This window comes from Trypanosoma melophagium (assembly GCF_022059095.1).
Source record: "Trypanosoma melophagium isolate St. Kilda chromosome Unknown ctg5segment0, whole genome shotgun sequence".
Classification (NCBI taxonomy): domain Eukaryota; phylum Euglenozoa; class Kinetoplastea; order Trypanosomatida; family Trypanosomatidae; genus Trypanosoma; species Trypanosoma melophagium.
Genome location: NW_027125187.1, coordinates 143,046 through 159,414, shown reverse-complemented (window position 1 = coordinate 159,414; position 16,369 = coordinate 143,046). Strand labels below are relative to the sequence as shown.

At 39.4% G+C, this 16,369-nt stretch overlaps 5 protein-coding genes across 6 annotated transcripts; all 5 read right to left on the bottom strand.

The window, feature by feature from the left end:
- Nucleotides 1-691: 691 nt before the first annotated feature.
- LSM04_003192 (CNNM protein) lies at nt 692-1,807 on the bottom strand (the record flags this gene model as incomplete). Its single annotated transcript, XM_067329429.1, has 2 exons — nt 692-1,035; nt 1,102-1,807. The coding sequence occupies 2 exons, from the start codon at nt 1,805-1,807 to the stop codon at nt 692-694; spliced, it is 1,050 nt and encodes a 349-aa protein (XP_067187299.1).
- A 346-nt stretch (nt 1,808-2,153) lies between these two features.
- On the bottom strand, nt 2,154-3,680 carry LSM04_009661 (Eukaryotic translation initiation factor 3 subunit D; the record flags this gene model as incomplete). The annotated part of the gene is made up of 1 exon (XM_067329428.1): nt 2,154-3,680. One exon carries the CDS (start codon nt 3,678-3,680, stop codon nt 2,154-2,156), a length of 1,527 nt encoding a protein of 508 aa, XP_067187606.1.
- A 601-nt stretch (nt 3,681-4,281) lies between these two features.
- On the bottom strand, nt 4,282-5,676 carry LSM04_007714 (MINDY deubiquitinase domain; the record flags this gene model as incomplete). Its single annotated transcript, XM_067329427.1, has 1 exon — nt 4,282-5,676. One exon carries the CDS (start codon nt 5,674-5,676, stop codon nt 4,282-4,284), a length of 1,395 nt encoding a protein of 464 aa, XP_067187521.1.
- Nucleotides 5,677-6,636: 960 nt separating this feature from the next.
- On the bottom strand, nt 6,637-11,916 carry LSM04_007072 (Protein kinase domain; the record flags this gene model as incomplete). Its single annotated transcript, XM_067329426.1, has 1 exon — nt 6,637-11,916. The coding sequence occupies one exon, from the start codon at nt 11,914-11,916 to the stop codon at nt 6,637-6,639; it is 5,280 nt and encodes a 1,759-aa protein (XP_067187489.1).
- A 746-nt stretch (nt 11,917-12,662) lies between these two features.
- LSM04_001171 lies at nt 12,663-16,064 on the bottom strand (the record flags this gene model as incomplete). Of its 2 annotated transcripts, XM_067329424.1 has the most annotated exons (2): nt 13,979-14,009; nt 14,059-16,064. In XM_067329424.1, the coding sequence occupies 2 exons, from the start codon at nt 16,062-16,064 to the stop codon at nt 13,979-13,981; spliced, it is 2,037 nt and encodes a 678-aa protein (XP_067187204.1). The 2 variants fall into 2 exon arrangements, with proteins under 2 accessions (XP_067187205.1, XP_067187204.1); XM_067329425.1 differs by having other exon boundaries at nt 12,663-16,064.
- Between the last annotated feature and the right edge of the window lie 305 nt (nt 16,065-16,369).

The window sequence follows — 16,369 nt, the reverse complement described above, 5'->3', positions numbered from 1 at the left end:
ACATAGAGAATTAAGAAAAAATAATAAATAATTTCGCAAATAAATAAATAAATAAATAAATAAATAAATAAATAAAAACTCTCCCTCTCATATTTTTTCAATATTTTGAATTTTAATCGTCTTTTGTGAAACCATAAGGCGACCCCCAACGCTCAATAAAAAATGCCTTTTGCCATAACTCAGCCACAGAAACGATAATAAACACACCGGTGTTGATATTACCTCAGAGACATTTTTCTTATCCTTCTTTTTAAGAGGGGATATTCCCACCACAGGTATTTTTATTCCCGCACTGATATTCCCTTCCTCTTCTCACTCTTTCTCTCATTCCCTATGTCAATGCATTACGGCTCGTTGTTATTAACACCAAATAATCAATGAAAGAGGATAGATAGATAGTAAAAAAAAAGGAAAGAACGCGTTCGCTCAACGAGGCCTTGTGAAATCTTTTCTCTTTTCGTTCAGGTAACGGCAAATGCAAAAGCAAGGGGAAAAAAAAACGACAACAAAAAATCCAGAAGAAAAAAAAAGTAAGTGATATGGTAATATTTAAAAGGAGGAACAAGAGTAAGAAGAAGATCTATAAAAACAGATGCTAAGTATGCTAAGCTCATTTTTACTTATCGGATACTGTTTTCATTTTCAACTTACTCCTATAAGCAGAATATGGAGAAAGGTACTCTTATATGTATTACGGGACCTCATGTTCTGCGGCACTAGTTACTGAAGTCACTAAATATCGCTTCGACACGCTTAAAACCTTTATATCTGTTACCATTTCAGGCATGCATTCCTGTTTTTCTTTTCCCCTTTCGGTTGAGGTACTACAGTACATTGTACTAAGGAGATCAGTAAGTGTCCAGAGTCCACACATTACACCACAGGTGTCGTAGACTACCGCCATGTTGTAAGAGCTTTCCTTAAATGCAAGGTAAGAATCATAGAGTGTGGCATTTATTGACAGTTTCAGAACCTCTGAAAGTGGTAAATCACCCACACGAGGAGGTTTACGTGGTTTTGTAAAACACAATTCCACTATTGAATGTACTATCAAAGTTCCAAGGATATGTCACTTGTTATCATTCAAGTAAACTGGTACACGGCTATATCCCTGAACAAGAAGATTCTCAATCGTCCCTTCATTCATTAGGGTCTGTGAGGAAAGCATAAATGCTCTATCTCCTGTGGTAACAATACAATCTTTCACCTGTAAACTAGAAAGTCTCAGTGCCCCTTTCACCATCTTCACCTCTGATTCTCGAAGAAGCGTATTCTTCTCTTGTTGTAGCACCAAAAATGAAGCTAACTCATCCCGTTGTAGAAGCTCTTTCTTGTGTCCCAAAAAAAGATCAAAAAACTTTCCAACAGGGTAACTCACAGGAGCTGTGACAGCGATTATAACCCACACAAATGGAAGAAAAAAGGAGCACACGGGTATAGGCCAACGAATAAAAACTGAGAGAGGAATAACATCTCCAATAAGAAAAACCACCGAGACAGAAACGAGAAGTGCGGTCAGTTCATCAAAAACAATTTTAATTAGAATAGGTAAACCTATCATTACCGCTACATTCGATATTAATAAGGCAACAACTGTCCAATGACCTAGTCCTATTACACGCGAAAATGCAAAGGCTCTCTTCTGCTCCTTTGGTGACCCTGTTCTCGAAAGTATACGTAAAAGTATTCGGTCGATGGAAAACAGTGCTACCTGTAGACCTGCAGTGATGCCCATGAAAATTATCAGTCCAGCTACCCCAAGCAAGTAGGCCGTTCTTTCCTTCTCTGTAATTGGCTTAAGACTCATATTTTTCCCAAGTACATACCAACAATTTTGTTAAACCAATTCCCATACATACATACATACACAAAAAAAGAAATTCTTTTTAAGAGAGCGTTAATAATAAACAAGAAAAAGAACAAAGGAAAAGAAAAAAAAAAAGCATCTAAACAATTATTTTTTTTAAGAAAGAAAAACAATGTTTAATAACAGCAACATTGTCTATTGGCAGAACGCATACACAAACAGGCACAAATATAGACACAGTAGTTCATATTTCATTTTCTTAAATAATGTTTATTATTTTCTTTTCTCATTTTTCAGACCCTACTCTGCAACACACTTAGGTTTCCTTAATGTTGCTCTGTTGCCTTCACTCGTCATCCTCATCCTCATCATCATCACCCTCCTCCTCCTCCTCCTCCTCATCATCATCATCATCATCATCACCCGTATGTCCGATCAGGAGAATTGAATGTTCACCACTCTTCTTGATAAGTTCAGCATCCTTAAACTCATCTTGCTTCAAAAACGCCATAATGATGGTGTCGGCAATAGCCCACATATTCGCAATTTTGATGCCCAATTGTGCTGCGAGAGGACCGGGGTCTTTGGTGTGTGTGGCCAGCACTTCATGTTTTGTAGGATCCAGTGTACCGTTACTCTTAAGACAACGGGACACAAATCCAATCTTCATGAATGCACCAGACAAATGACAGAGGGAAACCCATCGTGCCATCTTCTGAGCGTTTCTTCGATATTCGTCAGAAGTCCACTTCGCACCTTGAGCGTCTAGCGTCTTACGCCACTCACTGCTTACACCATTTGTGCATTGCTCCAAGAGACCAAAAAGACGAAGATACTTGTCATTTTGAACAGCGTCAACTTCACAGCGAACAAGTAAATCGTATCGATCTTCCGAATCTCCATGCATAACATAACGGCGATATCGATACATGCGTGGCTGAGTATTTGGGAATGGATTCTTTTCACATTTCATCTGGTAACGAGACTTAGTGCATGACTGTGCAACAAATGCATTATTTGCTTTAGTGGACTCTACTCCAAGTGATGTAATACGCTCAGATTCAATAGGGTCATTCTCAGTAGGACGACGTGAAGAGTCTGCTGTTTCACCCACCCATTGCATCTCAATGTTGCTATTCTCAGCCTTCGTGATAAAAACTATGCGGCCATAGCGGAAAAATTCAACATGCCATGGGTGTACACTACGGCTGCATGTCATTATAAGGGCCAGAACCTCATCTGTTGTTACAATAATAGGATGACTACCATGTGTCTCCTTCTTAAGAATTTCACGGAATACCGAATCTTCCAAGGTATTTGAACGAACAAATTCTTGTCGAGCAGCGCTTTCCTCGTCAAGTCGAATTGAAACTTTACAGCTTGCTGAATCCATATTGTTATTATAAATTGGTGGACGATTATGAATAGAGACATCTGCCACTGTTGGAACATCTTGAAGGTTCTGCATCTTTGCCAATTCAGCCTGGGTAAACTCTGCAAGAATTCGAACATCTGTTGGTACTCTTATAGTATCGGGAAGCAGTGTGAGATTGCGCTTTGCCTTTTTGGTAAAGTTATTGCGTGGATTTTGTGGTCGCTTAACAAATCGGCGTTCAGGTCCAAAGTTGCGGCGTTCCTTCGCGTGTACATTGCGCAGCGCCTTTACTCGGTTTTCGTCCTTGACGACTGTGAACTGCCGTGCCTCTCGGGCGCGTTCCTCGCGGGCGGCCATGAGTTCAAGCCAGTCGCTGGGCGGGAGGGGGTCGGTCTTCTGGTAGAGCCGCACTGGCACCCCGTCGACGGTCATCTCGCGGGCCGGCGGTCCCCACGAGAAGGGCGCGTTGACGTAAATCTCCGGCAGATCGAAGCCCATCGCAGCAGAGAGACAAGAGACGGAGGGGAACACGTAGAAAAAAAAAGAACAGAAACCTGCAAAAGAGAAGAGCAAAGAAAAGAGATAGATCAGGGGATTAACAAAAGGCAGAGAAACGAAGAGGTGCGCAGTGAACAGCAAAAAAAAAAAAAAAAATAAAAATATAAATAATAAATAGAATCGTCTACAAAAATAATAATGAAAAGGACGGTAGTGTCAGACACAAACATAGACACACTTCTTTCTTTTTTTCTTTTTTTCTTTTCCTCTCCTTCTCTCTCTGTCACACACGTGCGAACATGCTATCGCAGATACAGATACAATCCTATACACTGACACAGACACAGAGAGACAACCACATATAAAAAAAAAAATATGTATATATATACAGTGAGTGTCAAACTCAAACAAACAAACAAACAAAAAAATAATTATAATAAAATGTAATTTAACGAGAAATTGGATAAGCCATATCTAATGAAGGTCCTTAAATATACAAAACCGTATAAAATTGAGACTATACATTTGCACAGGTTATTAACACCGTTAAGGAACACCTCATGAGATTTCATTCAACATATCTACACCCCCCACCTGATTCTTAACACAGGCTATTCACCACAGCACTTACACTTCCTCGTTTTTGAAGAAGTTCACATGCTTCAGTAAAAGTTATGTCAAAACCCATTTCCGAAATCACAGTTGCACCCTTAATAACCCAAGTTGGCCATTTTTCTTTATCATTAGATTTATTAACTTCACTTTTTCCCTTTACACCTCGCAAGAAACTCACAACCGCATCTGGACTCGGGTCAACACCATTCTGTTCATTTAGTTTTGCTCGAACAGCATTAACCGCTTCCACGGTAAATTCGTTCCCTGTAAGATATTGAATTGCTAAAAGAAAACCATCAGTATTAACACCATTACCATCTGTAAAGGTAGCAGAACCATGAACATCTTCAATTGCCTCAAAAAATATGGAAGATCTATCTGCGTAGGTCTCATCCGAAAGCAGTAATAAAAACCTTCCCCCAAGTTTTACAGCCGTTGAAAAGTGATTGTTCCAAAATAGAACTACAACTTCACCTTCAGAGAGGTTTTCTTGAAGTGCTTTAAGGCCTTCTTCTGTTAACTGAGATTTTGTATTCTCTAGGAATTCTTTGGCAATAGCTGATAACTCATGTTCTTTATTTATCGCAAGAAGACTAAGCTCATTAAAAGACATTTCACGTAATGCATCATATTTACTATTTGGTGGAATCAACCACCCATGTACAAGACGCAACCCTGCAAGCGCGAATAAAAGAACATCTTCTTCCGCATCAAAACCATCTATACAAGAAAATATAGGGCTAATATTCATTCCATTATAAAGACGTTGTAAAAATTTTTTTCCTTCATCTCCCTGAGACAACTTTGTCTTAACCTCGTTAAGTCGTTCCTGTAAAAGAAATGCAATTGTCGCCACTTCATTTCCACCCACAATCCGGGTTCTAGGACACTCAATATGTGGCACTTCTGGTTTATTTGATGTGATGTACCTAAGAATAATGTGTCGCAGTTGTTCAGATTCAATCCATCGGGTTCCACTTGGGCAAATATCAATACGTCCTAATAGGGCGAGTGCATTGGCTGCAGCCAACAGTGGACAAGGTCCGTTTTGGTCCTGTGTTACGATACAGACATTGCGCCCACGAAATACTTCATGTCTAACGCGATGGGAAGCAAAACGATCTATTACAGGAACAACATCCGGAAGCACTGTCACAATGCCATCATCAAAATCTTTTTTACTGAACTCTGTGGCCACCAACGCTGATATATTGGCATCGAGAAGGCCGTACAACTTATCTGCGTACACACCGAGAACAACAGCCTCACCCTTGGGAGTCTGAAGTCTGCTCTGGTAAACACAGCCAAAAGGGGCCGTCGCCCCAGCGGTGATGTCAAGTTTACGAGAAACACCATCATCGCACATAAACTCACATTCCATTCTCTATTTTACGGATCTCTATCACCTCAGTGGTTCCTATTATTTTCTTTGACTTGTAATATTGTTATTTTGATTGGTCTTTCCCCTACTCGCCTTTTTCTCTTCAATGGTTTTGCTACTATTATTATTATTAGTATTATTATTATTATTATTATTATTATTATTAGTAGTAGTAGTAGTAGTATTGCGTTCTTTATTTTTTACTGTGTTTATTACTTAATGGCTTTCACTGGCGTGGTTAGTTTGTCACTCCCAAAAATTCCACTGAGGCGAACACCTTCCCACGCTTCAGACAGAAGCAGACGAAAAAACAATTAAGAATTAGGAAGAAGAAAAATATTTGTCGTTGTTTTTTTTTTTCTTAGTTTCTTCATCTATTTTCGACCTCTGTTATCAAAGACGTCTGGATCCACCGATAAATGTAAAAACTGAACTTTTTTTCTTCTTCTTTACTGTTCCCGCTTACAAGAGGGTGAAGATAACTATAATTACTTTCTTCTCACTTATAAAAGAAGTTGTATTTCTAAGACAATACTTGAATGGAGATGATTACAATACGTAACGCATCGAGTTGATATGTAGAAGGAAGCCGAAATCAGCCCTTTACAATTATTTTACCATGTTACCAACAGAAAGCTAGTGATATATAAACAAAAAGAAAAGGGGAAAAAACAAGAAAAAATTCACGCTCAAACATAAAACCTGTTTTCCGGCCCAACCCTATTCTTTCATCTGACTTCTGCTTCGTATTACTTTTATACGCGCATAGGTCTGTAGGAGATTAGACGTCTAAAAAATGTATATATATATATATATATATATATATATATATATATATATATATATATATATATATTCTTTGTTTTTTGCTTTACTTTATTATTTTCGTTATTTAATGGAATAAGTAAAACAGGTGCAAACCAAGATTGAAGTTCTTTTGCTTTTTTTTTTAATTCAAGCTTACTTGGAAGAATAACTCGAATGGGAGTGGGAGTGGAGTTTTACAGTTTCATCAATATCAGAGAGCCATGGATGTTTCAAAAGCTCATCCGATGATGGTCGCTTTGTTGTATCCCGTTGAAAGCATAAATTTAAAAAATCACGGCAAGCTTCAGATGTGTCCTCTGGAATGTCTGGAATATTATCTGTTGAACCCACATAAAACATCACCGAGTAGACATTTTCAAACCGTTCCCGCCATGGAGGAAGACCACCATTAAGCATTTCCACCACTGTACAACCAACAGACCATATATCTGCTTTGGTTCCATAAGGTTCATTACGGATAACTTCTGGCGCCATCCAGAATGGCGATCCCACAAGAGTCTCGCAACCGGCGTGACTTCGATTAGCAATGCCTGCTAACACTTTGCTGGATCCAAAATCAGCTAATTTCACCACTCCAAAACCATTCACAAGAATATTTTCACCCTTGATATCTCGATGAACCACACCCTTCGAATGTAGATAACGAAGACCTAACAATACCTGATAGATATAAAGGCAAATAACAGATTCATTTAATCCAGAAAATTTTTTTGCAATGGAAGTTAAACTTCCTGCCACCGCAAACTCCATAAATATCATCATATAACCGTGTGCTGTATGCGATCCGTAATAACGAATGATATTTGGGTGACAGTATTTTTTAAGCATATCCACCTCAACCTTGGCTTGTGAAAGAGCCTCATTACAGGAATTTTGAACACTCACATACTTAACAGCTACAAGTTTTCCAGAACTTAAGATACCGAGATGCACTGTACCATAACTACCTGAACCAAGAGCGGGACCACAACGGAAAGATTCCAAATCTTCTTGTGTTACAGACTCTACGTCATCTTCCTTAGAGTCATTCAGAGTTGAAGAAGAAGAATATAATGCTAATGTTGAGACGAGCATATCTTTATCCGAGTCTGAATGTCGAGGAGACTGTTTTACACCATTTGCTGATTTGGGGGAAGAGCTAAGAGGTACACTTACGGGGTAATAAAAATTTAAAAGGCAGCGGTACTTCTCATAACGGTATTTCTCCTGTTTTTCCATCAACTCAGCACGCAAACGTACACTGGCATTCAATACATCCTCTCGATCCGCGACACATGGACAAGCTAATAGTTCATATTTCAACTCCTCAATACGATTTCGAATTTGTTCAACAGAGCGGTTAATAGCGTCTATAGAAGGATCATTACTGCTGTTGTTATCAATTCTCGGAGAAATCACATAAATCCAGATTGCAGTAATGATTGTCATAAATGCTAAAAAGAATATGGTGATAAAATACGTTTCTCCACCACGACAAGTGGAATACAGTCCAAAGTAAAGACAAAACTCATAAGGCAATACGGAGAGAGTTACCATAAACATTACTGAAGTAAGAACCAAAAGTAGCCTATTAACGTTTACATATGCTGTCGGTGTCGAGTAAGAGTAAACGAGAATTTTGCAACCCTGAAAAAACAAGTTACTTAATAGCAATAAAAAAGGATGTTGATAGAATACTTTCCACATAGCGATCTCAACTAACATTCCCACATGCACAACCAATAAAACAGAGAATCTGACGCTTAAATCACATCGTAAAAGTTTTACTTCCGAAATTTTGTTCAAGGGTAATAAAAATATCATCACAAACAAAGCGGCACAAGGTACAATCAAACTTCCATGAGATGCTTCACAGGTGGGTAACTCATAAAGAATTGTATTGCAAGCAATAATATCAAGAATCATGGAAATAATAGGGACTGTAAAAACCAATGATAAAAGATGCACTGTGTAATTTATTTTAGAGAACGCATGTAATAATGGATATGTCTTCATCTGATATAAACGTATGGATTTGTCATGATGAGATATAAGGAAAAATGTCAATACAAAAATACCCCAAAAAACCATACAGTAACTAACAAAACGGAGTTGAACTCCAGAGCGAAAATGATGATGTGGCATAATAAGATGCATACTACGCAAACTTAGCCCTGCCATAAATCCAACCGGTACCGGCATACGTGGGTGAAAAGATGCGAGAGGTAATTGCATTGTATTAAACAACACTGAAGCGAGTACCACATAATTTGCTATTTGTGACGTAAATTCTCCTCGATACAAGGTAAGTCGAAGAGGTGATACTTTTTTGAAGTCTATAAGCCATTCTTTCCATGTCATTCCTATCCATCTAAGAGAGAGAGATATTGACAGAATCCCAAAAAATATTATCACAATGATGGCGACTATCATAACACGTACGGTTGGTATATTCGGTGGAGGCTCATATGGTGCATTTCCATAGACTTGCTCAATTAAAAAGTGTCGTTGTGCAAAAATATGTAGTTCTTCATCTGAACAATGTAAATTAAACGCGAGAATAGGAAACAAATGCTGCATACTCTCCATTTTTCCTCGTCTCTGTGGGGATGTACTTGAGACTAGCATTACCTCCTCTGATGAAGCTCCTGCATCGGCAGCGAAACCTTCTTCTCGTTCTGCGTCTTCAAGCGACTTCTCATGACACTCTACCTGTGAATCCTGTGTCCACCACACACCACCACTTGTTCTAAGGTTCGTCGCACATAAATTCGCCGTTATGGATGGTTTTTGAACGGCGAAGAGCCGCAGAGCTGCCCCTGGTCGAACGTCCACAAGTCCCCGCACCTCCACCCCACGCACACTCGCATCCAATCCCCCATTCACGCAGGTGACATTGGTGTTAAGTGTGACGCCGTCATGGAGTGTGAGACGTGAGCCGCGATCAATTTCCACGCGTTGGGCGGCGAGTCGCACGACGCCGGCCCCCCGCACCGCGGCGTTGCGCAGAATGACGGCGTCGAGGGCGAGTCGTGCCCCGTCCCGCAGCTGCAGGGCGCCGCCGACGAGAATCCCCGCGGCCCGGCCGTCGCCCACGCGGAGGGGCTCGATGGTGCCGGAGACGACGCCGCCGTGCGGGAGGGCGAGGCAGCCGTGGAGCAGCAGTCGTCCGTCGAGCTCGAGGGCGTCGAGGAAGGCGACGAGGGTCCCGCAGTCGACATCGCCCCCCGCCGGCCGCCCGGTGTCCATCACGACGAGCGTCGCGTTGGGCGAGACGGTGAGGCGGACACGCGAGTCGCGGTCGCGGCTGTCAGGGAAGTACGCGCCGCTGCGGCCGTACATCACGGCAAAGTGATCAATGCGAATAAAGGTGTTTCCAGAGAAGTGAACCGTGTCAAACTCAACTGTTACAGCACCGTTAGAAACAAGTTGTGTCGATCCTGTACTGGGAATGAAATGAGTACGTCGTAAATTTAAATTTGTTTCTTTACCAAAGTAGTTTAATCCATAGAGTGTGGAAATCACATTTTTATTATCCAATTCCTGACCAATAATATCAATCGTAACATTTCCTAAAAATCGAAGAGAATCGAAAACTACAGACTCTCCCACAATGGTAATATTACTTTCGTTACCTTCTACAGTGGCTGATAAAAATACACAGTCTTCAAGGATAGTTAACTCGGAGTTTTTTTTCATCACAATAGATCCCTTAAGTCGTGCATCCAATATCCTTACTATAGCTTTATCTCGAAATACCAAACGGGACTTCTCTCCCGATGATAACTCTGTGATATTAACTTTCCCTGAGAGGATAAGAGTTCCCTCTTTATTTACAATACGTGTCTGACACAGAAGTGTTTGTAATTTATCTAATACAATTATTCGAATAATACCACCTTGATTTACTATAACATTGTTTCTACTTCGGGAACGAATACTGCTTACGCCTTCACCTCCCAAAGATAACACAGTAATGGTTAGATTTCCATAATTATGAATAACTCCATCAGCTTCTAAACTAAGTTCGTGCACATCAATTATCATGTCACCATAGTTGCGTAGTAAAAAAGATATTGTACGAGGTTCATAATTGTTTGATGTAATTGTTGAGGATCCCATGGAGTTAATTTCACCTTGTCCCACAATATTACCTCCTGACCAAAGAAATGAAGACACATTAAGGGAATCACGTTTAAGTGCCAATCTTCCTAAATGTTTTACCTGTAGACGATCAATAGTAGCAGGATATGCAAAATCGGTGGTTCCTCGTAAATAAACATTTTTAGATTCTGTCATAATAACAGCATTATTAGCCAATTCAACTAATAAAGTTGATACCTTCACAAATCTTGAAGAGCCTTCATGACGGTAACAAACATGATAAATACCTTCACGTTCTATGGTTCCAGAAAATATAGTACGAGTGCTACTAGATAGAGAAAATTCTGGAAATATAACATTTTCCCATGCAAATTCATCACATAACTCTTCTGTAATAACAAGAACATCACGATCCGTTAGATTAGTACCATATACAGTCCCTGTAAACTCCATACCAGAACGAATTTGTGGAGGTTCTGTTGAAATACCTTCGGGCCCAGTAATATGTAAAGATTTTCCAACTTTTAGCATCAAATACGGTAACATTTCTGGAAATGGTAGATAACATATTGTAACTATACCACCCCGATGTGGAACAAAATGCAACAAACCTTTATCAGCATCCCAGTTATTCTCACTAGTTACCGCCCCACGTGTATATAAGCATGAATACCCCTCCATTATTTTTACTCTTGATGAAAGAAAAAAACTATTATTCTCTGTAAAAGGTATTTCAACAATATCCCCAGTAATATAATGTGATGAGTTATTTTGTTTTTCTTCCATTTTGGGTAACTGAATTACAGGTTTAACGGTAAGTAGAAATGTTGGACCTATTATACAGTTTGAACTACTTTTCACTTCACTTGGTCCTAAACTATATTGTATAATAGAGATTGGTAAACATGGCACAACGATAATCATATCTTTAACAACAAATTGTGGGTAAGGTTTAAATGTGAAACGTGCAGATCGTCCATTGTCCAGTACCTCTATTTGACCATTATCAGCAAGCTGTGGCAGTTGTTGAAACCATAGGTTTTTCTCCTTTGGTACATCTTGTCTTGTTCCATTAATATCCAGCATATGGCTTTCACTGAGAATTCCAAAAAATAGGTTTCTCAAATATGACTCACTAAAACCCTTAAATATGGGAGTTACTGCCTGAATCTGAAATGTTGAACCACCCTCACGAATTATTTCTTCTGTAAGGCCATTATATACACTCCCCCATAACCGCACTGCTGCACCAAAGGCATGGGTTGAAAGACATAAAAGAATAATCAATATGATGAAATAACCATCACATCGATAACGTTTTCTGCTCATAATAATAACAATCTCTACTCCACTACCCACCGCCCAGTCCAGCTTATATTATTTACTATTTCACGCCTATTTTTTTATTATTATTTTATAGGATACCTCCCCCCTACAAGGAGAGGCTTTGAAACAACCGTTCACCATCCATAATAAATCAATTGCAAAAGAGAGAAGAAATAGATATTACAAAAATACGGGAAAACCACTTTCCTGTAATAAATTTCTAAAGGAATCCATAAATAGGCAAGAAATATAAGGATACAGTAGTGAACTAACTCCGCTCCTACAATAAAGTATTGCAGGGATAACCTCAAACACGCATATCCACACACACACATTTATCCACACAAATGCAAAGAACAAGGAAAAATACTATAAGAATACATGCTTCACAGAGCTAATTGTTTGAACTGAGAGAAACTGCACTTCTCATGAGCAAAAAAAGGGGGGAAAAACACGAATGGCGACAACAATGAAAGCCATCACAAAGAAGGATCTTTCACTATCGAAAAAAAAAGCAAGTGAATACTTAATTACATTGCGTTTCCCACCCCCACCCCCCTTAATGGTAGGAAAAATACGTAGCAATAGTAATAATAATAATAATAATAATAATAATAATACCAAAAGAAATGAAAAAAAAAGAGGTTGCTTTTGCCGACAGGAAAAATAAAGAAAGAAAATGGTCTCTACATTTTGTGAACCAATAACGTAACAAAAAAAAAAAGTGGTAGTCACTAAGAAAAAGAAAACTACTTACGAAAATGCAACCTTTTAAGCAGAGAACCCAATGCCCCAGCTCGTTCCACCTCTTCTGCTCTCGCCAGTTTGACTTGAAGGTCCATCAGTTCCCGTGTTAGTGCACGCAATGCCTCTTCCAAGTGTCTCTCCTTCTGACTTTTTTCCCTTGTGATTCGTTGCACTGTTTCTGCAGCACAAAGTTCCCTCATCTCTGCGTTCTTGCATCGCGCCTCTGTTGAACGAAGTACAGCAGCTTGTCGTTCTCTTTCTTTATTTAAGGATTCGAGCGTATTTGCCAAGCGAAGCTTTTCCTCTGCTGCACTCTGAAGCTGTTCTTCGATCCCCTGTTGAAATTCTATTTGATCTTCCAACTCACCTTGTTCTTGTTCAATTAAATCCTTGTAAGAATCAGGTAACTGACAACAGGGATGGACACCAATTCTTTCCATCTGTTTTTTGAGTCGAATACATAACTTTGCCACATACTGAGCTTTTGACGCCTTTTCAAGAATTAGTTCTTCCTTCAGTTGTAGCTCTTTATCCTTTTCATCGAGGATATTCTCTATATCTGGTGTGTCCGTATCGTCACGCGCCAAAATAATACCAGTTAACCTTCGCTCTGCATCACGCACTGCTCTTAATATCGACATATAATCATCCATGGCAATAGACTCGACTGGAGGGGGAATACTGTTGTGTTCTGGTATCTCTAAATTTGCAGCGACCATTTGCTGATGGAGTTCACTTAACACCCTCTGATAGAATTCATCATTAGACCGTGCAGTTGTCAAAAGGTATTCTTGTCGCTCAATTGTTTCCAAGAAAGTATCAATCTCATCATCCTTTACTTTTAGTAGTACATCCATATCCGTTTCCTGTACAGCTTCCCCAGGTTTATCCTCAATAGTACCTGTTAACGGAGATGGAGAAGAAGGAGCGGAAGAAGAAGAAACCACCCCAGGAATATCCAATCTGATCGGTGGTACGTATGGTTTCGGTGCATCTCCACCTTGTGATGCTATTGCAGCTTCCAGCGTACGAACACGTTCCTGTAAAGCATTCTTCTCTCGCATGCTAAATGCCAATTGATCAGAGAGTTGCCTTATTGCCCTTGGTGTATTCTCAGCTTGAGAAAAACCTGAGTTCGACCCTGTATCCTCAGAGCGTACATTGTTTTGGCGTGAAACATGCGTACTACGTCCTGTATTTAACCCTGGGTACAATGGAGGAAGACCTCTTGCTGTACCACGTGCCGTACCGCGTGCTGTGCCACGAATACGCGCGGTAAGGGGAACATAATTCTGTGAACGTTCAAGTCTTAAACTTTCTACTTCTCGTTCAAGTTCAGCATTACTTGCCTTTAGTTCATCAATATCAGCTTGCATGGTAATTTGAATGGTTTCTAACTCAGAACTATCAACCATTCTTGATCTTTTTGTTCGTAAAAATTCAGTAACTTCATCCGTATCTGTTACTTCTAGACCATGTTTGTTAAGATGCTGACGTAACTGGTTATTTTCATCCCGAAGTTTATTAATTTCTTCCACACGTTCAGCACATGTAATAGAAAGCCTATCAAGTTGAGCACGTAATTCCACAGCCTTGGCGTGTTCTCGTCTTACTTCAGCTTCCAATCTTTCCTGAATTTCCTCAACCTGTCCAACATCAAGAAATGTTTCTGGGAATACAGCTTCTTGAACAGGAACACCACCCAATTCTTTGATCTGTTCTGTAAGTACTTCAATATGTTCATGTAATCTGACAGTATCATTTGCTCGACTTGCCAAAAGAGCATCTTTTTGAGCCAATTCTTGTAAAGCTTTAACAAGGTCATCGTTAGTTCCTTCACGAGCCTTATCAAGTTTACTCTGAAATTCCTCAATAATACGTTCTTGAGCCAACTTCATCTCTGCTCGTCGTTTCGCCTCCTGACGTTCTTGTTCTTGAATAAGTTTGGAAATTTCCTTTGAATGAGCTTCTTCTTGGTACTCAATTTCCTCATTTTGTTGTTCCTGAAGGTTCTCTACTTCTACTCTGTAAACCTCACGCAACTTCTGTACCTGTTCTTCAGATGCTCCAATAGATTCAAGATGAGCCATATCACTTTCAAATCTCGCATCAACTTCCATTCTCCGTCGTTCATACATTTCTTTTAATTCTTGTCGCTCAGCCTCGCGACTAGCTATTTGAACCTCAAGAAGATTGATTCTTTCATCTTTTTCATCCAGTAAAGTCTGAAGTTTACGGGCTAACTTTTCATAGTCCACAGATACAGATTGTTTTGCCACTACCTTTACAGCCATGGCTCGTAAACCAAATTGTAGTGAGTTCGTTGTTTCGTGAAGATGATCGCTACTTGGACCAACAGTAAGAATAATTGATGTACGACTTCTACCTCCAATAGAGTCTTGTAAAATTCGTGTAAGTTTTGAATTTCGCCATGGAATATGTCGTCCACCAGATGACAGTGCTGAAACAACATGACCAAGAGAAAGTAAGGAGGCATTAATACACTTTGCTTCATCCTTCATAATAGGGTTATCATTTGTAATACCTGTTTTACTGAATCGTTCATAACCTGCTAAATCAATAAAGGTAATTTTACCCTTTATTTTCCCTGATGCAGGATCATCAGTTTGTTCAGATATAACACGTATAACGAGTGCTGTATGCCCGCGACTTGACTCTGGATTCATAGCTGTAGCAGTCACAACACGGCGTTCATTACCATTGTGATAAAACCGCATAAATTCTTGTGCACTATGCAGAACATGAGAGGTACATCCGGTGAGTTCTACACCTTCAACCTCATCAAAGCGAATATCAACTCGATCTTTTCCAGTTCCCACCATTAGATCTCCGAGATGATCACGATATATTTGCACAAATTGTCCTACAATCTCGTAATTTCTTTGAGGGTCTGAGTTCACTTTTTCAAAAATAAATTGTGCAGCACGTGGAATAATTCCTTCGTGTCCTGTAGTAGTATTACACATAGTGTAGGATTTTCCAGTACCTGTCTGACCATAGCACATTAATGCAGAACAAAATCCATTAAATGCATGATTAATGCAGGGTACAGCTACAGTTTGAAATATCTCCTCTTGGGTAGTATTTTCATTAAATGCACCGTCAAAATTATAATTGCACTCATCCTTCAAAATAATACGATTATTTTCTGCAGTAACAAGTTTGTAGCCACCACTCTTGTAGTCCGTTTTATTTTTCGGACGAAGTCTGCAATACACAAGACAACGAGAAATACTTTCTTTTTCATCATCTTTATGTTTGCTGTGAGATTTTACTGGTCCTTCACGTCCAACCTTACCTTCCTCACTCTTTGATGATGCATCTGCTGCTGCTGCTGCTTCTGCTGTCGTTTTAGCACCTGCTGCTTCAACCTGATCAGCCATTCTTCTTGATTCACAAACCACCACCACCACCACCACCACCACCAACTACTACTACTACTACCTTAACCGTTTTTTCTTCCCCTTTTATTATTCTACAATTAGAACACGTTAATATACACGTGTAGCTATGCGTTTGTGTAATTTATACTTCTTGAAGAAACTAGAAAACGAAAAAAAGAAGAAGATGGATAAAAAAAAGAAAATCAGAAAATACAGGATGAAATAAGTCCATCCACACTCACACAAACCTCAAAAAAAAAATATAATAATAATAATAATAATAATAATAATACCAATGAGATGTC